The sequence below is a fragment of the Carcharodon carcharias genome, chromosome 35, assembly GCF_017639515.1.
Source record: "Carcharodon carcharias isolate sCarCar2 chromosome 35, sCarCar2.pri, whole genome shotgun sequence".
Lineage (NCBI taxonomy): Eukaryota > Metazoa > Chordata > Chondrichthyes > Lamniformes > Lamnidae > Carcharodon > Carcharodon carcharias.
In genome coordinates, this window is record NC_054501.1 from 2,633,911 (window position 1) to 2,661,665 (window position 27,755).

A 27,755-nucleotide genomic window follows, 5' to 3' on the forward strand; every position below is an offset into this window, starting at 1 on the left:
CACCCCGGTTCAATGCCGTCAAGGCTGCTCTTTTTCCTACAACTCCGCTTTCCCCGCCCTCTCCCTCGGTGCCCGAAAAGCCCCTCGCTCCCCGTCTCGGGGGAGGGGGAGGAGTCCACCGAGCTACTCCTGGGGTCGGGAATTCCAAAGATTCCCAACCCTGGGAGAGAAGGGATTTTCAGTCCAAAATGGCCACCCCGTTATCCTGAGACCATGACCTTTCCCACCCCCCCCACCTCCCACCAGCCCCACCGTCTTCTAGACTCTCCAGTCGGCCAGGGGGTGTGGGAGCTCGGGGGGTCGGGGGGCGGCGGGGGAGAGAAGAACAACCTCGACTCTGTCAAACCCCTTCAGGATTTTGTACGCTTCAATGTGACCACCTCTCTCCTCCTCCTAAACTCTTGGGGAAATGGACCGGCCCGTTCTACTCAGTCTCTCCCCCTGGGGAGCTCAGGAATCAGCCTGGTGGACCTTCGCTGCGCTCCCTCTTGGGGCTAGCACGTCCTTCCCTTAGGGCGGGAGAACAAAAAACCGTACCCAGCGCTCCCGGCATGGCCTCGCTGTGGCCAGGTACGACTGCAGCCAGGCACCCTCGCCCCCACGAGGCAACCACGCGACAGAGCCCACCGTTGGACGCTGGTCAGCGTCAGCCTCGCTGGCTGCCACTACACTGGAAGCGACCAACTTAGCAAGCGTCGTCACTGGGAACGGCCGTAGATTATTCCCATTGGCCGGAGAGACTGGGGGGGGGGGGGGGGGGGGGGGGGGGGGGGGGGGGGGGGGGGTGGGGGGAGAGCCGGGATTGTTCTCCTTAGAGCAGAGAAGGTTACGGTGCGGGGGTGGGGGGGTTTAATCGAGGGCGTTCGAGGCGGGGCTGTGACAAAGTGAGGGGTAAAGCCCTCTCCTCTCGCGAGATTTAAAGTAAAAATCGGTCAGGTGGGCAGAGTTTTGAGATGTGGGAACACGCTAACTGAAAGGGGCGGCTGGGTCCGGCCCTATCCCAACTTTCAAAAGGCCAGCTGGGCCATTTTTGACCGGCAAGGGGGTCGAGGAATTTGGGGCAGTGCCCGGGGGGGTAAAAACAGGGGGGGAAAATCGGAGTCGAGGTTGCAAACGGATCAGCTAGGATCTTACGGAATGGTGCAGCAGGCACAAGGGGCTGAATGGCCTCCTCCTGCTTCTTATGTCCTTCCGACATGTACAGGAGGAGGAGGAGGAGGAGGAGAACGACTTTGCAGGGAGGACGTTGGGGCGCGGGACTAAACCTGGACACCACTTTCAAAGGTCCGGCACAGGCGTGATGTCCCGAATGGCCTCCTTCTGTGCCTTACGAGTCTTCGATTCCATCTTATGTCGGCTTGGGTGGGGTGGGGGTTTGTTTTTGCTTTGTCACTGTGGGGGTGCGAGAGCGCTGGAACCAGGAGAGGGCCTGTTCAGCTTCTTTGGTCTCTCCGCATGACTGAAGTCCCTCAAAACTAAATTAAACTCAAAGCCCCTCCAATTTGAAGCAGGTACGGAACATTCCCTGGGCTATTTGGAGGTCAGGGCCACACCGCAGTCCCATGAAGCCCGCTATGTTAATACACAGCAGGCCAGGCGGGCTCTGCGGAGACAGGGCAAGGGCCAGAAGTGGTAGAATTAACGATTGGCGTCCAGGACCTTTCATTAGAATTGGATAAAACTAGGAACTGGAGTAGGTCGTTCAGCCCTTCAGTGACATAAATGGCTGGCCTGAAGCTCATCTCCAGTGACCCATTTTCCAATCCTGCTCTAATGGTTGAAAAGTGCGAATAACCTCGCTTAAACCTTTCCCGGCCTCCCCCTTCATAAACTCTCCGCACTTTATAAACCGCTCAATCTCTAACACCTTCCCAGCTCTGCTGGAAGGTCACTGCAGTGAAACACTATAACTCCGATTGAGGGAATTGTACTGCACAGCAGGGGAGGCCATTCAGCCCATCCTGCCTCTGCCAGCTCTTTGAAAGAGCTATCCATTTAGTCCCACACTCTTTCCCCCTAACCCCTCCACCGCATTTCCCCCCATAACCCCGCACATTTTTCCCCTTCCAGTATTTATCCAATACCCACCCCCCCCAGCCTTTCCGAGGGTGAATCTGCTTCCCCCGCCCTTTCGGGCAGCGCTTTCCAGATCACAACAACTCACCACGTCCAAAATAAATCAAATTCTCCCCATCTCCCCTTCCCCCACCTCCTCCTGCCGATTCTCTTCAATCTGTGTCCCTCCCCCCTCTGGTTACCGACCCTCCCGCTACTGGAAACAGTTTCTCCTTATTTACTCGCTGAGACCCCCTTGTGATTTTGAACGCCTCGATTAAGCTTCCTCTTATTGTTCTCCTTACAGCAGATTAAGTTGAGACTATAAGAAATATGAGCAGGAGGCCATTCAGCCCCTCAAACCTGCTCCGCCATTCAATACCATCATGGCTGATCTTCTACCTTGACTCCGCTTTCCCACCCGCTCCATGTATCCCTCACATCCCTGAATGAGCAAAGATCTCTGAATATTCAATGATGGAGCATCCACAACCCTCTGGGGGGGGTGGGGGGAGAGAATCCCAAAGATTCCCAACCCTTCGGGTGAAGGCATTTCCCCTCATCTCAGCCCGAAATGATCGGCCCCCTCATCCTGAGACTGTGCCCCGTGTTTTAGATGCCCCTCCCCGTGTTTTAGATCCCACCCACCCCCCCCGAGCAGGGGAAACAATCTCTCCGCGCCCACCCTGTCAAACCCCTTCAGAATCTTGTCCGTCTCAATGCGATCGCCTCTCATTCTGCTAAACCCCAGAGAACATCGGTCCAATTTACTCAGTCTCTCATCGTAGGACAAACCGCCCCCCTCATCCCAGGGACCAATCGAGTGAACCTTCGCTGTACCCGCCTCCGATGCGAGTCTATCCTTCCTTAAATGCGGAGACTAAAACTCTGCACGGTATTCCAGAGGTTGTCTCACCAGAACCTTGTACAATTGTAGCAAGACATCTTTACTTGAGTACTCCAATCCCTTTGCTTTAGAAGCCAACGTGCCATTTGCCTTCCCAGTTTCTTGTCATGCCTGCATGCTAACCTTGTATGCTCCATTTACCCCAGTCTGCCTCAGCAACAACATTTGAAAGTTCCACACCTTTCGAATAATATTCTGCTCTTCTATTCTCATTCGCACCTCCCCACACATTATACTCCATCTGCCAGCTTGTTGCCCACTCACTTGGCCAGTCTACATCTCTTTGCAGCCTCTTTGTGTCCCCCTCTCAGCTTACATCCCCACCTGGCTTTGTCTAGTCAGCCAATTTGGATCCATTACTCTCTGTTCCTTCGTCTTAAGCCATGAATATAGGATGTACACAGCTGAGGTCCCGGCACTGATCCTCGTGGCACCCCATTGGTTGCAATCTGTCAACTTGAAAATGCCCCGTTTGTTCCTACTCTCTGCTTCCTGTTAACCAGTCTACTCTCCATGCTAATATATCACCCCCAACTTCAGAGCCCTTACCTGATACATTAACCTTTTGATAGGCACCTTATCAAATGCCTTTTGGAAATCTAGGTACACTACATCTACTGGTTCCCCTTTATCTCGCCTACTCTATGCATCCTCAAAAAAAAACGCCAATAAGCCTGACAAACAGTTTCCCTCTTGTAAAACCATGGTGACCTTGTCTGACCATAATACCGAGTGCATTGTTAAGGCTTCCTTCCTAACAGAATCATGCATTTTCTCCATGATTGACGATCCCCCCACTCCCCAACCCTGATTTCCCTCGCCATTCTTTTTTGAATGCTTCTGCTAACTTCCATTCTGCTGGGACCATTCCAGGATTGAGGAAATTTTGGGAGGAAACCAAATCCAGCGGGTTCCCCTATCTCTTTCAGAACTGTAGGGTGCAAGCCATTAGGGTCCCAGGTGTCTGTCAGAGTTTAGTCGCTTAAGTTTCTCCAGTACAGTTTCCTCTGCCGATATTCAATTACTGTAAGTTCCTCACTCCTATTAGCCCTTTCCGTTTCTGGTATGTAACCTCGGAAGGCAGACACAAGATATTTGTTCAATGTCTCTGCCCTTTCCTCATTCCCCATGATCATTTCACCTGTTTCTGCCTCTAGGGGCCAAAATCTTGACTTTGCCACTCTCCTTTTTTATTGTTCTCCCTTTGGATATGGGCATCGATGGCACCTTGCCCACCCCTAATTGCCCTTGAACTGAGAGGCTTGCTAGGGCCATTTCAGAGGGCAGTTAACATTGCTGTAGATGGAGTTGCATGTAGGCCAGACCGGGTAAGGACAGCAGATTTCCCTCCCTGAAGGACATGAGTGAACCAGATGGGGTCTTTATGATGATTGATGATAGTTCCATGGTTGCCATTACTGAGACTAGCTGTCAATTCCAGATTTTATGAATCGAATTTAAACTCCACCAGCTGCCGTGGTGGGATTCAAACCCTCAGAGCATTAGCGTGGGTCTCTGGATCACTAGTCCAGTGACATTACCACTGTGCCACCATCTCCCCCTTTGTACAGTCTCTTAAAATCCGCAGCTTTTCCAGTCTCTCCGTGTAACTGAAGTCCCTCAATTTAGTAAATCTCCTGTGCAACTTTTCCAAGGTCTTGATATCCTTCTTAAAGTGTGGTGCCCAGAATGGCACACAACACTTCAGCTGGGGATCGAACCAGCATTTCTCTCTCTTTGCAAACACTGGGCTGACCGGCTGGGCCGTTCCAACGTTTCAGATGCCAAGCGGCCACACAGAACATTTTGGGGAGAAGGAGAGAGAGCTAGGGGGAGAGAGAGAGCTAGAGAGTGAGCGAGAGAGAACGCTTGAGAGAGAGAGTGAGAGCGAGAGAGGGAGCGAGCGAGAGAGCGCGAAAGCTAGAGGGAGAGAAAGCTAGAGGGAGAGAAAGCTAGAGGGAGAGAAAGCTAGAGGGAGAGAAAGCTAGAGGGAGAGAAAGCTAGAGGGAGAGAAAGCTAGAGGGAGAGAAAGCTAGAGGGAGAGAAAGCTAGAGGGAGAGAAAGCTAGAGGGAGAGAAAGCTAGAGGGAGAGAAAGCTAGAGGGAGAGAAAGCTAGGGGGAGAGAAAGCTAGGGGGAGAGAAAGCTAGAGGGAGAGCACGAGAGCGAGACATAGAGAGAGAGCTAGATATAGAGAGAGAGCTAGAGAGAGAGCGAGAGCTAGACATAGAGAGAGAGAGCGAGAGAGAGCTAGAGAGAGAAAGCTAGAGAGAGAGCACAAGAGCTAGACATAGAGAGAGCGAGCGTAAGAGCTAGGCATAGAGAGAGCTAGAGAGAGAGAGAGAGAGAGAGCGCGAGAGAGAGCGAGCTAGAGAGGGAGAAAGCTAGAGAGGGAGAACACGAGAGCGAGACATAGAGAGAGAGAGAGCTAGATATAGAGAGAGAGCTAGAGAGAGAGAGAGCGAGAGAGCGAGCGTGAGAGCTAGACATAGAGAGCTAGAGAGAGAAAAGACTTTGGCCTAGTGATAAAGGGACCCACCGCCCCACCTCCATCCCACCAAGCCCCGCACCTCCATACCCCCCGCAACTCCCAAATACCCTCCCCCACCCCCACCCCTCACCGCCAGCAGTACCTGGACAAGCTGCTGTTTCAGCTTCTGCATCTCAGAGAGGCTCAGCTCACTGAACAGGTCGGAGACAAGGCCGGGGGCCGGCCGGAAAGCCTGGCCGGCCCGAGGGGTGGAGACCCGGACCTCGCCGTTGAGGTGGCTGGAGCCCTGGTGGTAGCCGCTGTCCAGCTCGTCCTGGCCAGCGCTGTCGTCGAAGCGCAGCTCCTCCAGGCCGTCCGGCAAGTTGCAGAAGGAGCCACTGGCGTTGGCAGAGAGCTCCTTGCGCAGGGCGTTCTTTTGCTCCCGCTCGGTCCTCACGGTCTCCAGGGCCTCCTCGAGCTGCCGCTCCACGATTCCCCGCAGGCGGGTGGCCTCCTCCAGCTGGCTGTGCAGGATCTCGATGTCCTCCTCGCGCTGCTTCATCTCGTGTTTCAACCCTTCGAACTCCACCTGGACGGGGGTGGGGGGAGGGAGGGAGGGAGAGGGGTCAACGAACAGGCTGAACATAATCCCCACGTCAGGCGCAGAGAACAAAGAGGGAACCGATTTGGCCTCAAGTTATAGCCGTGTCTCAGAAGGCAGCACTGTCAGAGGGTCAGTGCTGAGGGAGCGCCACACTGTCGGAGGGTCAGTGCTGAGGGAGCACCGCACTGTGGGAGGGTCAGCGCTGAGGGAGTGCCGCACTGTGGGAGGGTCAGCGCTGAGGGAGCGCCGCACTGTGGGAGGGTCAGTGCTGAGGAAGTGCCGCACTGTCGGAGGGTCAGTGCTGAGGAAGTGCCGCACTGTCGGAGGGTCAGTGCTGAGGAAGTGCCGCACTGTCGGAGGGTCAGTGCTGAGGAAGTGCCGCACTGTCGGAGGGTCAGTGCTGAGGGAGCGCCTCACTGTCGGAGGGTCAGTGCTGAGGGAGTGCCGCACTGTCGGAGGGTCAGTGCTGAGGGAGTGCCGCACTGTGGGAGGGTCAGTGCTGAGGGAGCGCCGCACTGTCGGAGGGTCAGTGCTGAGGGAGCGCCGCACTGTCGGAGGGTCAGTGCTGAGGGAGTGCCGCACTGTCGGAGGGTCAGTGCTGAGGGAGTGCTGCGCTGTCGGAGGGTCAGTGCTGAGGGAGTGCTGCGCTGTCGGAGGGTCAGTGCTGAGGGAGCGCTGCGCTGTCGGAGGGTCAGTGCTGAGGGAGCGCTGCGCTGTCGGAGGGTCAGTGCTGAGGGAGCGCCGCACTGTCGGAGGGTCAGTGCTGAGGGAACTGCATGCGGGTTACAGAGCCTGCCATTCCAAAGGCTCAAATTTCTCCCTCAAAAACCATCCCCCGTTGCTGTCTCGGGATGACTGACTGACACTGACCTCAGGCAAGGGCACCAGGGTTTGTAAGGGTCATGAGCTGCAAGGGGCCGAAATCGCCCAGTGATCCAAACGCCAGTGAATGTTCCAGGCAGGAGCAGTGAGAGCGGGGCGGGAGAGAGCGAGCGAGGCGAGGCGGGGCGGGGCGGGGCGGAAGAGAGCGAGCGAGGCGAGGCGGGGCGGGGCGGAAGAGAGCGAGCGAGGCGAGGCGGGGCGGGGCGGGGCGGAAGAGAGCGAGCGAGCGAGGCGGGGCGGAAGAGAGCGAGCGAGCGAGGCGGGGCGGAAGAGAGCGAGCGAGGCGGGGCGGGAGAGAGCGAGCGAGGCGGGGCGGGAGAGAGCGAGAGAGCGAGCGAGGCGGGGCGGGAGAGAGCGAGAGAGCGAGCGAGGCGGGGCGGGAGAGAGCGAGAGAGCGAGCGAGGCGGGGCGGGAGAGAGCGAGAGAGCGAGCGAGGCGGGGCGGGAGAGAGCGAGAGAGCGAGCGAGGCGGGGCGGGAGAGAGCGAGAGAGCGAGCGAGGCGGGGCGGGAGAGAGCGAGAGAGCGAGCGAGGCGGGGCGGGAGAGAGCGAGAGAGCGAGCGAGGCGGGGGGGGAGAGAGCGAGCGAGCGAGCGAGGCGGGGCGGGAGAGAGCGAGCGAGCGAGCGAGGCGGGGCGGGAGAGAGCGAGCGAGCGAGGCGGGGGGGGAGAGAGCGAGCGAGCGAGGCGGGGGGGGAGAGAGCGAGCGAGCGAGGCGGGGGGGGAGAGAGCGAGCGAGCGAGGCGGGGGGGGAGAGAGCGAGCGAGCGAGGCGGGGGGGAGAGAGCGAGCGAGGCGGGGAGAGAGAGGGAGCGAGCGAGGCGGGGAGAGAGAGGGAGCGAGCGAGGCGGGGAGAGAGAGGGAGCGAGCGAGGCGGGGAGAGAGAGGGAGCGAGCGAGGCGGGGAGAGAGAGGGAGCGAGCGAGGCGGGGAGAGAGAGCGAGCGGGAGAGGCAGGGAGAGAGAGCGAGCGGGAGAGAGCGAGCGGGAGAGAGCGAGCGGGAGAGAGCGAGCGGGAGAGAGCGAGCGGGAGAGAGCGAGCGGGAGAGAGCGAGCGGGAGAGAGCGAGCGGGAGAGAGCGAGCGGGAGAGAGCGAGCGGGAGAGAGCGAGCGGGAGAGAGCGAGCGGGAGAGAGCGAGCGGGAGAGAGCGAGCGGGAGAGAGCGAGCGGGAGAGAGCGAGCGGGAGAGAGCGAGCGGGAGAGAGCGAGCGGGAGAGAGCGAGCGGGAGAGAGCGAGCGGGAGAGAGCGAGCGGGAGAGAGCGAGCGGGAGAGAGCGAGCGGGAGAGAGCGAGCGGGAGAGAGCGAGCGGGAGAGAGCGAGCGGGAGAGAGCGAGCGGGAGAGAGCGAGCGGGAGAGAGCGAGCGGGAGAGAGCGAGCGGGAGAGAGCGAGCGGGAGAGAGCGAGCGGGAGAGAGCGAGCGGGAGAGAGCGAGCGGGAGAGAGCGAGCGGGAGAGAGCGAGCGGGAGAGAGCGAGCGGGAGAGAGCGAGCGGGAGAGAGCGAGCGGGAGAGAGCGAGCGGGAGAGAGCGAGCGGGAGAGAGCGAGCGGGAGAGAGCGAGCGGGAGAGAGCGAGCGGGAGAGAGCGAGCGGGAGAGAGCGAGCGGGAGAGAGCGAGCGGGAGAGAGCGAGCGGGAGAGAGCGAGCGGGAGAGAGCGAGCGGGAGAGAGCGAGCGGGAGAGAGCGAGCGGGAGAGAGCGAGCGGGAGAGAGCGAGCGGGAGAGGCAGGGAGAGAGCGAGCGGGAGAGGCAGGGAGAGAGCGAGCGGGAGAGGCAGGGAGAGAGCGAGCGGGAGAGGCAGGGAGAGAGCGAGCGGGAGAGGCAGGGAGAGAGCGAGCGGGAGAGGCAGGGAGAGAGCGAGCGGGAGAGAGCGAGCGGGAGAGAGCGAGCGGGAGAGAGCGAGCGGGAGAGAGCGAGCGGGAGAGAGCGAGCGGGAGAGAGCGAGCGGGAGAGAGCGAGCGGGAGAGAGCGAGCGGGAGAGAGCGAGCGGGAGAGAGCGAGCGGGAGAGAGCGAGCGGGAGAGAGCGAGCGGGAGAGAGCGAGCGGGAGAGAGCGAGCGGGAGAGAGCGAGCGGGAGAGAGCGAGCGGGAGAGAGCGAGCGGGAGAGAGCGAGCGGGAGAGAGCGAGCGGGAGAGAGCGAGCGGGAGAGAGCGAGCGGGAGAGAGCGAGCGGGAGAGAGCGAGCGGGAGAGAGCGAGCGGGAGAGAGCGAGCGGGAGAGAGCGAGCGGGAGAGAGCGAGCGGGAGAGAGCGAGCGGGAGAGAGCGAGCGGGAGAGAGCGAGCGGGAGAGAGCGAGCGGGAGAGAGCGAGCGGGAGAGAGCGAGCGGGAGAGAGCGAGCGGAGAGAGCGAGCGGGAGAGAGCGAGCGGGAGAGAGCGAGCGGGAGAGAGCGAGCGGGAGAGAGCGAGCGGGAGAGAGCGAGCGGGAGAGAGCGAGCGGGAGAGAGCGAGCGGGAGAGAGCGAGCGGGAGAGAGCGAGCGGGAGAGAGCGAGCGGGAGAGAGCGAGCGGGAGAGAGCGAGCGGGAGAGAGCGAGCGGGAGAGAGCGAGCGGGAGAGAGCGACGGAGAGAGAGAGCGGGAGAGGCGAGCGGAGAGAGCGAGCGGGAGAGAGCGAGCGGGAGAGAGCGAGCGGGAGAGAGCGAGCGGGAGAGAGCGAGCGGGAGAGAGCGAGCGGAGAGAGCGAGCGGGAGAGAGCGAGCGGGAGAGAGCGAGCGGGAGAGAGCGAGCGGGAGAGAGCGAGCGGGAGAGAGCGAGCGGGAGAGAGAGAGCGGGAGAGAGAGAGCGGGAGAGAGCGAGCGGGAGAGAGCGAGCGGGAGAGAGCGAGCGGGAGAGAGCGAGCGGGAGAGAGCGAGCGGCAGAGGCAGGGAGAGAGAGAGCGGGAGAGGCAGGGAGAGAGAGAGCGGGAGAGGCAGGGAGAGAGAGAGCGGGAGAGGCACGGAGAGAGAGAGCGGGAGAGGCACGGAGAGAGAGAGCGGGAGAGGCAGGGAGAGAGAGAGCGGGAGAGGCAGGGAGAGAGAGAGCGGGAGAGGCACGGAGAGAGAGAGCGGGAGAGGCAGGGAGAGAGAGAGCGGGAGAGGCAGGGAGAGAGAGAGCGGGAGAGGCAGGGAGAGAGAGAGCGGGAGAGGCAGGGAGAGAGAGAGCGGGAGAGGCACGGAGAGAGAGAGCGGGAGAGGCACGGAGAGAGAGAGCGGGAGAGGCACGGAGAGAGAGAGCGGGAGAGGCAGGGAGAGAGAGAGCGGGAGAGGCACGGAGAGAGAGAGCGGGAGAGGCACGGAGAGAGAGAGCGGGAGAGGCACGGAGAGAGAGAGCGGGAGAGGCACGGAGAGAGAGAGCGGGAGAGGCACGGAGAGAGAGAGCGGGAGAGGCACGGAGAGAGAGAGCGGGAGAGGCACGGAGAGAGAGAGCGGGAGAGGCACGGAGAGAGAGAGCGGGAGAGGCACGGAGAGAGAGAGCGGGAGAGGCACGGAGAGAGAGAGCGGGAGAGGCACGGAGAGAGAGAGCGGGAGAGGCACGGAGAGAGAGAGCGGGAGAGGCACGGAGAGAGAGAGCGGGAGAGGCACGGAGAGAGAGAGCGGGAGAGGCACGGAGAGAGAGAGCGGGAGAGGCACGGAGAGAGAGAGCGGGAGAGGCACGGAGAGAGAGAGCGGGAGAGGCACGGAGAGAGAGAGCGGGAGAGGCACGGAGAGAGAGAGCGGGAGAGGCACGGAGAGAGAGAGCGGGAGAGGCACGGAGAGAGAGAGCGGGAGAGGCACGGAGAGAGAGAGCGGGAGAGGCACGGAGAGAGAGAGCGGGAGAGGCACGGAGAGAGAGAGCGGGAGAGGCACGGAGAGAGAGAGCGGGAGAGGCACGGAGAGAGAGAGCGGGAGAGGCACGGAGAGAGAGAGCGGGAGAGGCACGGAGAGAGAGAGCGGGAGAGGCACGGAGAGAGAGAGCGGGAGAGGCACGGAGAGAGAGAGCGGGAGAGGCACGGAGAGAGAGAGCGGGAGAGGCACGGAGAGAGAGAGCGGGAGAGGCACGGAGAGAGAGAGCGGGAGAGGCACGGAGAGAGAGAGCGGGAGAGGCACGGAGAGAGAGAGCGGGAGAGGCACGAGAGAGAGAGCGGGAGAGGCACGGAGAGAGAGAGCGGGAGAGGCACGGAGAGAGAGAGCGGGAGAGGCACGGAGAGAGAGAGCGGGAGAGGCACGGAGAGAGAGAGCGGGAGAGGCACGGAGAGAGAGAGCGGGAGAGGCACGGAGAGAGAGAGCGGGAGAGGCACGGAGAGAGAGAGCGGGAGAGGCACGGAGAGAGAGAGCGGGAGAGGCACGGAGAGAGAGAGCGGGAGAGGCACGGAGAGAGAGAGCGGGAGAGGCACGGAGAGAGAGAGCGGGAGAGGCACGGAGAGAGAGAGCGGGAGAGGCACGGAGAGAGAGAGCGGGAGAGGCACGGAGAGAGAGAGCGGGAGAGGCACGGAGAGAGAGAGCGGGAGAGGCACGGAGAGAGAGAGCGGGAGAGGCACGGAGAGAGAGAGCGGGAGAGGCACGGAGAGAGAGAGCGGGAGAGGCACGGAGAGAGAGAGCGGGAGAGGCACGGAGAGAGAGAGCGGGAGAGGCACGGAGAGAGAGAGCGGGAGAGGCACGGAGAGAGAGAGCGGAGAGGCACGGAGAGAGAGAGCGGGAGAGGCACGGAGAGAGAGAGCGGGAGAGGCACGGAGAGAGAGAGCGGGAGAGGCACGAGAGAGAGAGCGGGAGAGGCACGGAGAGAGAGAGCGGGAGAGGCACGGAGAGAGAGAGCGGGAGAGGCACGGAGAGAGAGAGCGGAGAGGCACGGAGAGAGAGAGCGGGAGAGGCACGGAGAGAGAGAGCGGGAGAGGCACGGAGAGAGAGAGCGGGAGAGGCACGGAGAGAGAGAGAGCGGGAGAGGCACGGAGAGAGAGAGCGGGAGAGGCACGGAGAGAGAGAGCGGGAGAGGCACGGAGAGAGAGAGCGGGAGAGGCACGGAGAGAGAGAGCGGGAGAGGCACGGAGAGAGAGAGCGGGAGAGGCAGGGAGACAGAGAGCGGGAGAGGCAGGGAGACAGAGAGCGGGAGAGGCAGGGAGACAGAGAGCGGGAGAGGCAGGGAGACAGAGAGAGGCAGGGAGAGAGCACGGGGCAGAGAGAGAAACAGATGTCGAGAGAAAGAAACAGTCAGTGGGAGAGAGAGATAGAAACAGGGAGGCAGAGGGAGAGAAAGACAGAAACAGGGAGGCAGAGGGAGAGAAAGACAGAAACAGGGAGGCAGAGGGAGAGAAAGACAGAAACAGGGAGGCAGAGGGAGAGAAAGACAGAAACAGGGAGGCAGAGGGAGAGAAAGACAGAAACAGGGATGCAGAGGGAGAGAAAGACAGAAACAGGGAGGCAGAGGGAGAGAGAGACAGAAACAGGGAGGCAGAGGGAGAGAGAGGAAGTAAAACGGAGGCAGAAAAAGAGAGAGAGAGACATGCACAGACAGAGCTGGGCCAGGTTTATCTGGGTGGGCCAGTAATGGAGCTGAAGCAGCTCCTGAACGGCAGTGAAACCCACATCTCAATGCCTGGTGCCTGCAGCTCTTGACAAAACATTGACAAAAGGCTATTTCATGTGTAGGCCCAATTAGGCAACATTGTGAGGGAGAGGAGAATAGAAGGATTATGGGGATGGGGGTTGGGGGATGGTGGGAGGGGGCTGGTGCAGGTGCAAGTGCAGGAACACCGGCACGGTGCAGAGGGGCCGAATGGCCTGTTCCCGGGCGTTGAATTTGACGTGGACGGGGTCAGGGGCCAGTCGTACCTGGTTCTCCCTTAGCATGGAGACCAGTTTCTGCAGAGCGATGTTCTCCTCCTCGAGCTCGGTACAGTCTTGGAGCTGCTGGCTCTCGCGCACTTTCGACTCCTTGATCTCGTCCCTCAGCTGGCACTTCTCCAGCTCCAGGCTCTCACACAGCTGTCAAACAAGGGAGCAAACAACATGGAATTGAAACGTTTCTTGCTTTTGGATTAGATCGGAGCCAGCATGATTTTTAAACAACAATGCGAGAAAAGGGACATTTACGCTCTCAACACCACCCCCCCCACCCCCGCCGCCAATCCCTGGTACCATCCCAGGCAGCCCTCTCCTAACCTTCTCTGTCATAGAACTTAAGGCAAAAAAACCTGACAGATGGAGTATGATGTGAGGTTGTCCACTTCTGCAGGGAGAACGGAAAAGCAGGATGGTACTGAAATGGAGAGACTCTGCTGGACGCTGCGGTGCAGAGGGATCTGGGTGTCCTGGTACATGAATCACAAAAAAGTTGGTACGCGGATGCAGCGAGTGATTAGGAAGCCAAATGGAAAGTTGTCCTTTATTGCGAGGGGGGGATGGAGTATAAAAGTGGGGAAGTCTTGCTGCAACTGGACAGGGCGTTGGTGATTCCGCTCCTGGGGCACTGTGGACAGTGCTTGTCTCCTTACTTAAGGAGGGACAGACTCGCATTGGAAGCCGTTCAGAGAAGGTTCACTCGGCTGATTCCTGGGACGAAGGGGGTTTGTCTGATGGGGAAAGGTTGAGCAAGTTGGGCCTCTACCCATTGGAGTTTAGAAGAATGAGAGGTGATCTTATTGAAACAGGGAGGGTTTGGGAGTAGGGGCTGGAGAAGGTGATAAAGATAGGGAGGGTTGTAGGGGCTGGAGGAGGTTACAGAGATAGGGAGGGTTGCAGGGGCTAGAGGAGGTGATAAAGATAGGGAGGGGTGTAGGGGCTGGAGGAGGTTACAGAGATAGGTATGGGTGTAGGAGCTGGAGGAGGTTACAGAGATAGGGAGGGTTGTTGGGGCTGGAGGAGGTTACAGAGATAGGGAGGGGTGTAGGGGCTGGAGGTGGTTACAGAGATAGGTAGGGGTGTAGGGGCTGGAGGAGGTTACAGTGATAGGGACAGGTGTAGTGGCTGGAGGAGGTTACAGAGATAGGGAGGGGTATAGGAGCTGGAGGTGGTTACAGAGATAGGTAGGGGTGTAGGAGCTGTAGGAGGTTACAGAGATAGGGAGGGTTGTAGGGGCTGGAGGAGTTTACAGTGATAGGGACTGGTGTAGTGGCTGGAGTAGGTTACAGAGATAGGGAGGGGTATAGGAGCTGGAGGAGGTTACAGAGATAGGGAGGATTGTAGGGGCTAGAGGAGGTTACAGAGATAGGGAGGGGTGTAGGGGCTGGAGGAGGTTACAGAGATAGGGAGGGTTGTAGGGGCTGAAGAAGGTTACAGAGATAGGGAGGGTTGTAGGGGCTGAAGAAGGTTACAGAGATAGGGAGGTTTGTAGGGGCTGGAGGAGGTTACAGAGATAGGGATGGTTGTAGGGGCTGGAGGAGGTTACAGAGATAGGGAGGGTTGTAGGGGCTGGAGAAGGTTACAGAGATAGGGAGGTGTGTGGGGCTGGAGGAGGTTACAGAGACAGGGAGGGTTGTAGGGGCTGGAGGAGGTTACAGAGATAGGGAGGGGTGTAGGAGCTGGAGGTGGTTACAAAGATAGGAAGCTGGAGGGGGGTGTAGTTGGTGGGGCCATGGAGTGATCCGAACACAATCGTGGGACTTTTTCAAATGGAGGCATTGCTGGGCTGGGAGCCAGTGTAGGTCAGCGAGCACAGTGCCGGGGTGGGGGTGGGGATGTGAGGGTAAATAGGGCAGGGATTAGGGCTGACGGGACTTGGTGCGAGTCGAATATGGGCAGTCGTCTTGGATGAGCTGAAGATTAAAAGGGGGGGTGGGAGGGCGCCAGGATAGCGTCGGAACGGCTGAACCTGAAGCACGGGGGAGGGTTCCAGCAAAGACAGAGATGGAGCTGGATGCTATTAGGCAGAAAGTAAAACCCACAACACCTCAGCTCGCACAGCTCCTCCATTACAGTCCGGCTGTTAGAGAAAAAACTAAATTTAAGCTGTAAAAAGGGGGTTCAGGATCAGAGGAATCTTGGGGGTATATTTACATAAATCACTGAAGGTGGCAGGACAGGTTGAGAGAGCGGGTAATAAAGCATCCAGTATCCTGGGCTTTATTAATAGGGACATAGAGTACAAGAGCAAGGAGGGTTATGTTAAGCCTGTACAAAACACTGGTTCAGCCCCAACTAGAGTATTGTGTCCAGTTCTGGGCACCGCACTTTAGGAAGGATGTGAAGAGAGAGAGAGAGAGAGAGAGAGAGCGGGAAGAATTCACGAGAACGGTTCCAGGGATGAGGGAACTTTAGTTCCGTGGATGGATTGGAGAAGTTGGGACTGTTCTCCTTGGAGGGAGAGAAGGTCGAGAGGAGATTTGATGGAGGATGTTCAAAATCACGAGGGGGTCTGGGACAGAGCGGACCGGGAGAAACTGTCCCCATTGGCGGGAAGATCGAGAACCAGAGGGACACAGATTCAAGGCGATCGGCAAAAGAAGCGACAGAGACGCGACGAGAAACTTTTTCACGCTGCGAGTGGTTAGGATCAGGATCTGGAACGCGCTGCCTGAGAGTGTGGGGGAGGGGGAGGCAGGGTCAATCGAGGCTTTCCAAAATATAAATATCGGAAACAAAGTGTTTGAATGGGGTGGGGGGGAAGGCTCTTGCAGAGGGCCAGCACAGACACGAGGGGCGGAATGGCCTCCTTCTCTGCTGTAACCGTTCGGTGATACATTCTGGGCTCACATGAGGCATAGGGGTGGGGAGGGGTCTGACGCTGGTTGGAACGTTCCAGCTACAGGCTGTGCAGCACAACTGACCGTTAACAAACTCTACCAGCTGGAGCGTCGGTGCCAACTGGCAGGGCCCTCGTTGCTCCCACTGTGCAGACTCGAGGGCAGGATGCACATCGTGTGCAGGGCACTGCGTGGCACAGAGCCGCCCCCAGACACGCACACACACACACGTCGCCAGGAACACAGGAGGTTACTAAACCATCACCCCCCCATCCCGCCCAAAGTCCTCACACTGACGTGACTGGCTTCTCAACTGCTCAACGATGTTCGCTTCCCCGGGAGTCACGATCTCGGGGACGTAAAAGGGGGGGGGGGGGGGGGGGGGGGGGGGGGGGGGGGGGGTGGGGCCGATCATTTCGGGCCTGAGACAAGGAGAGATCCCTTCCCTCGGAGGGTTGTGAATCTTTTGCAATTCGCTACCCCCCCCCCCCCCCCCCCCCCCGCACCCCCCCCCACCCCCCCCCCCCCCAACCCCCTCCTCAGGAGGGTTGCGGATGCCCCAGCAGTTGAAGACATCGGAGGCGGCGAGAGGGTTTTCGGATTCTCGCGGAAGCGAGGAGACACGGGGAGCGGGCGGGAGAACGGAACTGAAGCCCCTAGGTCGGCCATGATGGGGTTGAATTGGGTGGGGGGAGAGCAGGATCGAAGGGCCGAATGGCCTCCTCCGGGTCCTGGAAGACCGAGGGAAGGGGACTCGTACCCGTGTCGAAGGGCCTTCTCGTTTCCAGCGCTAACCCACCTCAATCGAGTGTCGAGCTTGCTGTGCACCAGCTGCCCACCCCCCTCTCTCTCTCTCTGTTGCTGGGACACAACCCCTCGAGCCCCAGGGTCTCTCACGGGTCCCACGCCCGACGAGCTGCCCCTTGCGCCAGTCTCCACCTTTCACCGGCTCAGCCCAGCGAGGGGGCTTTTCCCCCTCAGAGGGTGGTCATTGTTGAAACGCAGGAAGAGCAGCAGCCAATGCGCGCGCACAGCAGGATCCCACAAATAGCCAGTGTGATAAGTGACCTAGGTCAGTGATGCTGGTTGATAGTTGAATATTGGGCCTCCTGGACACAGGGAAGAACTCACCCATCCATTCCCCCCTCCCAGCACCCAACCCCTGCCAACCCCGTCCCAAACCCCATCCCCCAGCCACCATCCACTCTTCATCCAATCTTTTACATCCACCAGTGAGGGCAGGATGGGGTCCCGGGATTAATGTTACTGGCTGAAAGACAATCCCCACCCTCAGCGCTGACCCTCCCTCACTCTGCCCTCGGCGCATCCCTCCCCCAGCGCTCACCCTCCCACGGCACTGCCCGACGCTGATTCTCCATTGGCACATCCTGCCCTCAGCGCTGTCCGTCCTAGGGCGTGAGCCTCCCACAGTGCTGACCTTCCCTCAGTCTGCCCTCGGCGCAACCCTCCCCCGGAGCTTATGCCCCCATGGCACTGCCCATCCTCGCCACTGTCCCTCCCTTGGCACATCCTGCCCTCGGCGCTGTCCCTCCCTGGGCACATCCTGCCCTCGGCCCTGTCCCTCCCAGGGCGTGACCCTCCCATGGCGCTGACCTTCCCTCAGTTTTCCCTTGGTGCATCACTCCCCGGCGTTCACCCTCCCACGGCGCTGCCCGCCCATGGCACTGCCCGCCCTCGCCACTGTCCCTCCCTTGGCACATCCTGCCCTCGGCGCTGTCCCTCCCAGGGTGTGACCCTCCCACGGCGCTGACCTTCCCTCAGTCTGCCCTCGGCGCATCCCTCCCCTGGCGCTCACCCTCCCATGGCACTGCCCGACACTGATTCTCCTTTGGCACATCCTGCCTTCGGCGCTGTCCCTCCCAGGGTGTGACCCTTCCATGGCGCTGACCTTCCCTCAGTCTGCCCTCAGCGCATCCCTCCCCCGGCGTTCACCCTCCCGTGGCACTGCCCGCCCGCTCTTGCCACTGACCCTCCCACAGCACGGCTCACTCTCTGCACTGACCCTCCCAGGGCACGGCCCACCATCGGCGCCAACCCCTCCCACGGCCTGCCCTGCCCTTGGCTCTGGCAACCCTCCCCCCCCCCGGTGGTGGGCGACTGAGATGTCCGGATTGAGGGGCTGGACTCTCTGGGGTGGGGACTGGAAGCCATGGCCGCCTGACTCCGAGCTGGGAGAGTGAGGCACAGAGAGTGCAGGCAGGGTATTGACAAGCTCTCTAGCCGGGGAGGTGGAAGCTCACTGGGTACTGATCTGGAATTTGGGATGAAGCAAACACATACACACACACAGCCCCTGGAGCAGCTGAACGATCCCAAACTGGAGCCTGGCCAGCTGCACTATTTATAGTCAGATGCACCGAGGGCAGGCTCTCTCTATCAGGCTGTTCATTCTTCCTCCCCCTTTGTCATCGTCCTTGGGCACTGACCCACAGCTCCGACTCGCACCATTTCCGCAGGAGCAGAGAGGGCATGGTGCATAATGGCTGTTTACAGGATCGTAGTCAACAGCGACAACCACCCCTTACCTCCCCAGTCCCATTCGGAAACAGCGCACTCACTCTCCCACCCTCCGAGAATACAGGGAGTTCAGATCAGTCTCCCATCTGTCCAGCACCATCGAGAACCTCTCTCCCACCCCCATCTCTCTCTCTCTCCCCCACCACTCCCCCGTCTCTCACTCTCTTTCTCCCACCCACCGCCACCCCCCCATCTCTCTCTCTCTCCCCCACCGCTCCCCCGTCTCTCTCTCTCTTTCTCCCACCCACCGCCACCCCCCCCATCTCTCTCTCTCTCTCATACCCCATGTCTCTCTCTCTCTCCCACCCCCCCATGTCTCTCTCTGTCTCTCCCACGCCCCCATCTCTCTCTCTCTCCCCCACCACTCCCCCGTCTCTCTCTCTCTTTCTCCCACCCACCGCCACCCCCCCATCTCTCTCTCTCTCTCACACCCCATGTCTCTCTCTCTCTCTCTCCCACCCACCGCCACCCCCCGTCTCTCTCTCTCTCTCTCTCACCCCCCATGTCTCCCTCTGTCTCTCCCACGCCCCCGTCTCTCTCTCTCTCTCCCACCCACCGCCACCCCCTCGTCTCTCTCTCTCTCTCTCTCTCTCACCCCCCATGTCTCCCTCTGTCTCTCCCACGCCCCCGTCTCTCTCTCTCTCTCCCACCCACCGCCACCCCCCCGTCTCTCTCTCTCTCTCTCTCTCACCCCCCATGGCTCCCTCTGTCTCTCCCACACCCCCGTCTCTCTCTCTCTCTCTCTCTCTCCCACCGCCCCCCCGTCTCTCTCTCTCTCCCACCGCCCCCCCGTCTCTCTCTCTCTCTCTCTCTCTCTCCCACCGCCCCCCCGTCTCTCTCTCTCTCTCTCTCTCCCACCGCCCCCCCGTCTCTCTCTCTCTCTCTCTCCCACCGCCCCCCCGTCTCTCTCTCTCTCTCTCTCTCCCACCGCCCCCCCGTCTCTCTCTCCCACCGCCCCCCCGTCTCTCTCTCCCACCGCCCCCCCGTCTCTCTCTCTCTCTCTCTCTCCCACCGCCCCCCCGTCTCTCTCTCTCTCTCTCTCTCCCACCGCCCCCCCGTCTCTCTCTCTCTCTCTCTCTCCCACCGCCCCCCCGTCTCTCTCTCTCCCCCACCACTCCCCCGTCTCTCACTCTCTTTCTCCCACCCACCGCCCCCCCGTCTCTCTCTCTCTCTCTCCCACCGCCCCCCCGTCTCTCTCTCTCTCTCTCCCACCGCCCCCCCCGTCTCTCTCTCTCTCTCCCACCGCCCCCCCGTCTCTCTCTCTCTCTCTCTCTCCCACCGCCCCCCCGTCTCTCTCTCCCACCGCCCCCCCGTCTCTCTCTCTCTCTCTCTCTCTCCCACCACCCCCCCGTCTCTCTCTCTCTCTCTCCCACCGCCCCCCCGTCTCTCTCTCTCTCTCTCCCACCGCCCCCCCCGTCTCTCTCTCTCTCTCTCCCACCGCCCCCCCGTCTCTCTCTCTCTCTCTCCCACCGACCCCCCGTCTCTCTCTCTCTCTCTCTCTCCCACCGCCCCCCCGTCTCTCTCTCCCACCGCCCCCCCGTCTCTCTCTCTCTCTCTCTCTCTCCCACCGCCCCCCCGTCTCTCTCTCCCACCGCCCCCCCGTCTCTCTCTCCCACCGCCCCCCCGTCTCTCTCTCCCACCGCCCCCCCGTCTCTCTCTCCCACCGCCCCCCCGTCTCTCTCTCTCTCTCCCACCGCCCCCCCGTCTCTCTCTCTCTCTCCCACCGCCCCCCCGTCTCTCTCTCTCTCTCCCACCGCCCCCCCGTCTCTCTCTCTCTCTCCCACCGCCCCCCCGTCTCTCTCTCTCTCTCCCACCGCCCCCCCGTCTCTCTCTCTCTCTCCCACCGCCCCCCCGTCTCTCTCTCTCTCTCCCACCGCCCCCCCGTCTCTCTCTCTCTCTCTCCCACCGCCCCCCCGTCTCTCTCTCTCTCTCCCACCGCCCCCCCGTCTCTCTCTCTCTCTCTCCACCGCCCCCCCGTCTCTCTCTCTCTCTCCCACCGCCCCCCCGTCTCTCTCTCTCTCTCCCCACCGCCCCCCCGTCTCTCTCTCTCTCTCCCACCGCCCCCCCGTCTCTCTCTCTCTCTCCCACCGCCCCCCCCGTCTCTCTCTCTCTCTCTCCCACCGCCCCCCCCGTCTCTCTCTCTCTCTCCCACCGCCCCCCCGTCTCTCTCTCTCTCTCCCACCGCCCCCCCGTCTCTCTCTCTCTCTCCCACCGCCCCCCCGTCTCTCTCTCTCTCTCCCACCGCCCCCCCGTCTCTCTCTCTCTCTCCCACCGCCCCCCCCGTCTCTCTCTCTCTCTCCCACCGCCCCCCCCGTCTCTCTCTCTCTCTCCCACCGCCCCCCCGTCTCTCTCTCTCTCTCCCACCGCCCCCCCGTCTCTCTCTCTCTCTCCCACCGCCCCCCCGTCTCTCTCTCTCTCTCCCACCGCCCCCCCGTCTCTCTCTCTCTCTCCCACCGCCCCCCCGTCTCTCTCTCTCTCTCCCACCGCCCCCCCGTCTCTCTCTCTCTCTCCCACCGCCCCCCCGTCTCTCTCTCTCTCTCCCACCGCCCCCCCGTCTCTCTCTCTCTCTCCACCGCCCCCCCCGTCTCTCTCTCTCTCTCCCACCGCCCCCCCGTCTCTCTCTCTCTCTCCCACCGCCCCCCCGTCTCTCTCTCTCTCTCCCACCGCCCCCCCGTCTCTCTCTCTCTCTCCCACCGCCCCCCCGTCTCTCTCTCTCTCTCCCACCGCCCCCCCGTCTCTCTCTCTCTCTCCCACCGCCCCCCCCGTCTCTCTCTCTCTCTCCCACCGCCCCCCCCGTCTCTCTCTCTCTCTCCCACCGCCCCCCCGTCTCTCTCTCTCTCTCCCACCGCCCCCCCCGTCTCTCTCTCTCTCTCCCACCGCCCCCCCGTCTCTCTCTCTCTCTCCCACCGCCCCCCCGTCTCTCTCTCTCTCTCCCACCGCCCCCCCGTCTCTCTCTCTCTCTCCCACCGCCCCCCCGTCTCTCTCTCTCTCTCCCACCGCCCCCCCGTCTCTCTCTCCCCCCCCCCCCCGTCTCTCTCTCCCACCGCCCCCCCGTCTCTCTCTCCCACCGCCCCCCCGTCTCTCTCTCCCACCGCCCCCCCGTCTCTCTCTCTCCCACCGCCCCCCCGTCTCTCTCTCTCCACCGCCCCCCCGTCTCTCTCTCCCACCGCCCCCCCCGTCTCTCTCTCCCACCGCCCCCCCCGTCTCTCTCTCCCACCGCCCCCCCGTCTCTCTCTCCCACCGCCCCCCCGTCTCTCTCTCCCACCGCCCCCCCGTCTCTCTCTCCCACCGCCCCCCCGTCTCTCTCTCCCACCGCCCCCCCCGTCTCTCTCTCCCACCGCCCCCCCGTCTCTCTCTCCCACCGCCCCCCCGTCTCTCTCTCCCACCGCCCCCCCGTCTCTCTCTCCCACCGCCCCCCCGTCTCTCTCTCCCACCGCCCCCCCCGTCTCTCTCTCCCACCGCCCCCCCCCGTCTCTCTCTCCCACCGCCCCCCCGTCTCTCTCTCCCACCGCCCCCCCCGTCTCTCTCTCCCACCGCCCCCCCCGTCTCTCTCTCCCACCGCCCCCCCGTCTCTCTCTCCCACCGCCCCCCCGTCTCTCTCTCCCACCGCCCCCCCGTCTCTCTCTCCCACCGCCCCCCCGTCTCTCTCTCCCACCGCCCCCCCGTCTCTCTCTCCCACCGCCCCCCCGTCTCTCTCTCCCACCGCCCCCCCGTCTCTCTCTCCCACCGCCCCCCCGTCTCTCTCTCCCACCGCCCCCCCGTCTCTCTCTCCCACCGCCCCCCCCGTCTCTCTCTCCCACCGCCCCCCCGTCTCTCTCTCCCACCGCCCCCCCGTCTCTCTCTCCCACCGCCCCCCCGTCTCTCTCTCCCACCGCCCCCCCGTCTCTCTCTCCCACCGCCCCCCCGTCTCTCTCTCCCACCGCCCCCCCGTCTCTCTCTCCCACCGCCCCCCCGTCTCTCTCTCCCACCGCCCCCCCGTCTCTCTCTCCCACCGCCCCCCCGTCTCTCTCTCCCACCGCCCCCCCGTCTCTCTCTCCCACCGCCCCCCCGTCTCTCTCTCCCACCGCCCCCCCGTCTCTCTCTCCCACCGCCCCCCCGTCTCTCTCTCCCACCGCCCCCCCGTCTCTCTCTCCCACCGCCCCCCCGTCTCTCTCTCCCACCGCCCCCCCGTCTCTCTCTCCCACCGCCCCCCCCGTCTCTCTCTCCCACCGCCCCCCCGTCTCTCTCTCCCACCGCCCCCCCGTCTCTCTCTCCCACCGCCCCCCCGTCTCTCTCTCCCACCGCCCCCCCGTCTCTCTCTCCCACCGCCCCCCCGTCTCTCTCTCCCACCGCCCCCCCGTCTCTCTCTCCCACCGCCCCCCCGTCTCTCTCTCCCACCGCCCCCCGTCTCTCTCTCCCACCGCCCCCCGTCTCTCTCTCCCACCGCCCCCCGTCTCTCTCTCCCACCGCCCCCCGTCTCTCTCTCCCACCGCCCCCCGTCTCTCTCTCCCACCGCCCCCCGTCTCTCTCTCCCACCACCCCCCGTCTCTCTCTCCCACCACCCCCCGTCTCTCTCTCCCACCACCCCCCGTCTCTCTCTCCCACCACCCCCCCGTCTCTCTCTCCCACCACCCCCCCGTCTCTCTCTCCCACCACCCCCCGTCTCTCTCTCTCTCTCTCCCACCACCCCCCCCACCGCATCTTTTTAGCCTGCTGAGCACCAACAAGGGACAGTCTTTGTAGACTGACCTATTTTCAATAGGCTGATCTGGAGACTGTCTGCCCCCGCTCTGAGTTGGGGGGGGTGGGTGGTGCTGGGTATAGATTTGGCAGGGTGCTGCCTATCGCACAGGGCAGGATGCCATTTGGCATGTTGTGCTGCTGTCACCTCCCCAGATCTCTCGCTGCAGTCCTGCAAGTTTGTTTTAAATTTTAAAAAATATACGTTTATCCAATTCCTTTTTGTAGGTTGCGATCGGGGTCACAATGGCTGGCCCCTTGTGTTTCTCCCGGCCTTTTTTGAATCTACTCCCTCTGGTTATGGAATCTCAGAACAGTTCCAGCACAGGAGACCACCGATCAGCCTGTTGTGTCTGTGCTAACGCTCTGCAAGAGCGACTCAGTCAATCCCCCTCTCCCCCTCACCCTCTCCCCGTCTCCCTGCACATTCTTCCCCCTCAGGTAATGATCCAATTCCCCCCACTTTGGAAAGCCTCGAGTGACCCTGCCTCCCCCTCCCCCACACTCTCAGGCAGCGCGTTCCAGATCCTAACCACTCGCTGCCTGAAAAAGCTTCTCCTCGAGTCTTCGTCGCTGCTTTTACCGATCGCCTTAAATCCGCGTCCCTCTGGTGCTCGATCCTCCCGCCAGTGGGAACAGTTTCTCCCTCTGTCCGCTCTGTCCCAGACCCCCCCTCGTGATTTTGAACTACCCTCCATCAAATCTCCTCTCGACCTTCTCTTCTCCAAGGAGAACAGTCCCAACTTCTCCGATCCGTCCACGGAACTGAAGAGCCCTCGTCCCTGGAACCGTTCTCGTCAATCTTTGCTGCACTCGCAGTTCTTCCCATCGTTCCTAAAGTGTGGTCCAAGGGACGAGATGCACTTTATCCTCGGCCCCCCCTGCCAAAAAGCGCCTCTTCACCCTACTCTGCATTAAATTTCATCCATGTCATTCTCGGCATTAAATTTCATCTACGTCACCCTTCCATCGGCCCATTGCACCAGCCTGTCAGCTGGCGAAGACGTTTTATCCTCAGTTCGAAACCTTTCCCGATTGCGGATGCCCTCGATTCAATATCTCCCTCCCCTTAACCTTCTCCGCTCCGAGGAGAACGAACCCGGCTCCTCCGGCCTCTCCACGTGAACTGAAGACCCCCCGTCCCCTGGGGACGGCTGGGTAAATCCCCTCCTCACCCTCCCCGAGACCCTCGACATCCTCCCTGAAGCGGGGAGGCCGAGGATCGGACACGATGCTCCGGCGTTCTCGTGTTTAAAAAGAAAAAATGTGGGCCGGTGAAAGAGATCGCCAGAGGGAAAAACCTCCCCAGAAGAGGAATAAAAAGGGGGTGGGAAAGAGGACGAGGGGGTGACCTGACACAGTTCTTTAGAACGACGAAGGGGGTGTCGATAGGGTGAAGGGGCAGAAGGTGCTTCCACTTGTGGGGGAGACCAGGACTAGGAGGCCGTCCCAGAGTCCTTAGGGCACAGGAGGCCACCATTCGGTCCCTCGAGCTCATGCTGTCTCCCTGTGGAGAAATCCAGTCAGTCCCACCGCCACAGCCCAGCAAGTTTATTTCCCTCAGAACATTTAGGAAGCATTTGGATGTGCACTTGCGATGCCATGACATACAAGGCTATGGGCCTAGTGCTGGAAAATGGGGTTAGAATAGTTCAGTACTTGTTTGAGCGGCGCAGACTGGATGGGCCGAAGGGCCTTTGCCTGTGCTGTAGACCTCTGTGACTCTATGCCCTTCCTTCGTCCGTTGAACCGCTGTAAGGAATTCCTCAGGGCAGTCGTATTTCTCCACTACCTTCCAAAGGCCCTCCCGGCTGAACGCGGTGAAGGTCTTGGCCAGCTCAACACCAGCATGGTGCCGAGGTCCAAGGCCTGTTCCCGGCCTTCCTCCTCGAGCCAGCTGACTGGAAACACCGCGTGAGCGGCCCCTCCACATCCTCCGGAATCGCGTCGACTCTCTGGCACCAGGTCCCCGGTCGCGACGTCGCACTAAGCGGGGTCCTTTGCGCCCGTGTGAGCGGACGACAGGTGGGGGGGGGGGTGGTTCCTGCGGGATGGTTTCTTGCTCCCAGGTAGGCCAGGGAGGAGGCCAGCGAGCTCCTTGGCCGCCGGAGAGGAGCCTGGTTGGGCTCGCCGTTTGCGGCGCCGAGCGGGGGTCATCAAGAGAGCAATCGCTGCATTTGCTTGCGTCTCTACTGATGGGTGAAGGCCGACAGAGGGTGCGATTAAGGTGCCCTTTCTAGAACTTGGGCTTCTTCTGCGAGTGGTATCAGCCCTGTCGGCACTGACAACTGATGCTGAACCAATGGACTGAGCTTCGCCCAAATTCCACACCCCCACCCAATGGACTGAGCTTCTCCTGGGTTCCGCACCCCCATCCCCCGATTGGATTTCTTGGGGACCATCTCGTACTGACGGCCTCCAGCTCCACTCTCCCCCACACCCAGAGGAGGAATTCTCTCTGCCTTCACCTGACCCAAACCTTTGAGCTCGATTAGGTCACCCAGCACTACACCACCCAATCCCCCCCCCGCCGTGCCTTCTTGGGCAACGAGGGAGGTATTTGGGGGCTGCTCAGATCTGAAGCGCACTACCCTGAAAAGGGAGGTAGAAGCAGGTTCCACAGGGAGTTAACAAAGGGCTTTCCATTCAATGGGGGTTTGAACAGGGCCATCACGCAAGGTCAAGGGGATAAAGCCTGGGTTGAGGGGGTTATATTGGACGACTCTTCCAAAAAGGGGACAGCAGAAAGGTGATGGGCTGAAAGGGCCTCCTCTCCTGGCGTTATGTTGTACGCTTGATCGTTAATCTGATCCCGAAGTGGCGGACCTTAACTGCTGCGCTAACACCATCGCGGGGCGTTAAGCAGGGACAGTGATGAAAGGAATAATAAAAGAATAGGTCTTTTGTTTTAATCCTTTTGATCAGCATTCACAGGAGCAACAGACAAGCAGGCCATGGCACCAAGCCACACAAGGCCAGTTAACAACGGATTCCACTACAGCAAGGAGCGCACGTGGCTCCCAGCATGACTGCCCCTCTTAAAAAAAAACACAATCAATGATCTCTAGACTTATCTGAGCCAACATGAACCCTGTTGGGCGGACGTGCCTTCAGCTGCCTGGGCCCACTAAGCTCTGGAATTCCCTCCTAACCCTTTACCACCCTCCCGTCTCTCCCTCTCTCTCTCCTTCTTTAAGACGTTCCTTAAACCTGACCTTGTTGACTGAGATTTTAGTCGTCTGTCCCGAATATCTCCTTACGTGGGCTCGGGGTCAGGTTCTGCCTGATTGACGCTCCTGTGAAACGCCCTTTGGTTGGTGGGGGGGGGGCGGGATCTGACACTGTTAACGGCGCTATGTAAATGCAAGTTGCTCTTGTTTGGTTTGCATACAATTACCGTTGCTCACCAGCAGAGTGCACAGGAGGCCCTCCTTCCCTCCACGATGGAAGGGATACACAGATCGCCACTACATAGATGTGGACTTCAGGTTTCTGCTGAAAGATTATATCAGGCCAGAGCAGCTGATCCTACAACTCCCGTCCCTCTTGAACTCAGCTGTCGTGTGGCAAGGGCCCCCTCCCTCACAAAAATACCCAGCCCATTTCCCCCCTGGATTACAGCACAAACTACATCTGCCCCGCACCGCCTCTGTCCCTTTCTCCCCTCGTGTGTTTATCCAGCTCCTTAAACACATCGACACGATTCACCTCCACCCCCCTCCCTGTGGGAGCGAGTTCCACATTCTCCCCGCTCTCTGGGTAAAGACCTTTCTCCTGAATTCCCTCACCACCGCCCCCCCCACCGATCGGATTTATTAGTGACTGTCTTATATTGATCGCCCCCCCCTAGTTCTGGTCTCCCCTCCCTCCCCCACAAGTGGAAACATCTTCTCTACGTCGACCCTATCGAAACCCTCCTTCATCACTTTTTCTGGAGAAGGACAGTGCCAACCTGTGGATGATATCCACTCAGTTCTGGAATCAGCTTTGTGGATTTTGTTTTACGCATGTGCCTCCACTACACTCAGACAGGGGAAGGGCCCTGGGAGAAGGCTTGGGTGCAGCATAAGCACCAACAACTGACCTCTTTCTGTGCCCCATTTGGTGAACAGCAGGGGCAGGCGGAGGCCATCCTGCCCATTGTAGCAGGGCTGGCCCCTTTGAAAGAGTAGTCGTATTTAGTCCTCACCCCCCCACCACATTTCCCCCGTGACCCTGTGCACCCCCTCAGGGACCCCGCCCAACTCCCTTTCCAAAATCAGTGATGGAGGCAGCTTCCGAGACCTTTTCACATCGAGCGTCCCAGCTCCCCACACCCCTCGGGGAGAAATAATTGCCCCTTGTCTCTCCCCCTCGATTTTTTCCGGCGAATTTATATCTATACCCTTGGGTTATTGACCCACAGGCTGTAGGGAGTGGCTTTTCCACATCTAGATCCGCCCCTCCTCCTCCTCCTTCATCATCTTGCAAACCTCCATTAGGTCACCTCTGAGGGGAACAGTCCGAATTTTCTCAACCTCTCCCCGGCGCCGGCACGGATGGGCCGAAAGGCCTCCTGCTCTAGTTAGGAAAAGGGAGCAGGAGGCCATTCGGCCCCTCGAAGGAGGCCATTCGGCCCCTCGAGCCTGCTCCCCAATTCGACACCCTCATGGACGGGATCCTCGACCTCGGCTTCGCTTTCCCTGCCCCTAACCCTCGACTCCCTCGCCTTCCGAAAAAGTCCCTCGCTCTCCGTCTCGAATATACCCAACGGCTGAGCCTCCTCCGGTGGGGCGGGGTCAGGAATTCCAAAGATTCCCAACCCTCGGAATGAAGAAATTTCGCCTCGTATCAACCCAAAATGCACCCCCCACCCACCCCCCCTCCTCAAACGTTCTAGACTCTCCAGCCACTGGCAGGGGATCGGGGTGGAAACCTGCTTCAAACTGATAAGTAGCTGGACACCAAATGTCTCAACATCCATC

The 27,755-nt window shown here is 61.0% G+C and overlaps 1 protein-coding gene across 1 annotated transcript in view; it reads right to left on the reverse strand.

Moving 5' to 3' along the window:
- The window catches only part of LOC121272750 (protein bicaudal D homolog 2-like), an 80,424-nt gene that overhangs the window by 22,871 nt on the left and 29,798 nt on the right, over positions 1-27,755 (reverse strand). The window contains exons 4-5 of the mRNA XM_041179531.1: positions 12,686-12,838; positions 5,594-6,019 (exon numbers count right to left, since the gene is read on the reverse strand). Coding sequence (XP_041035465.1) covers positions 5,594-6,019; positions 12,686-12,838 — 579 coding nt within the window. The remainder of the gene's footprint in view (positions 1-5,593; positions 6,020-12,685; positions 12,839-27,755) is intronic.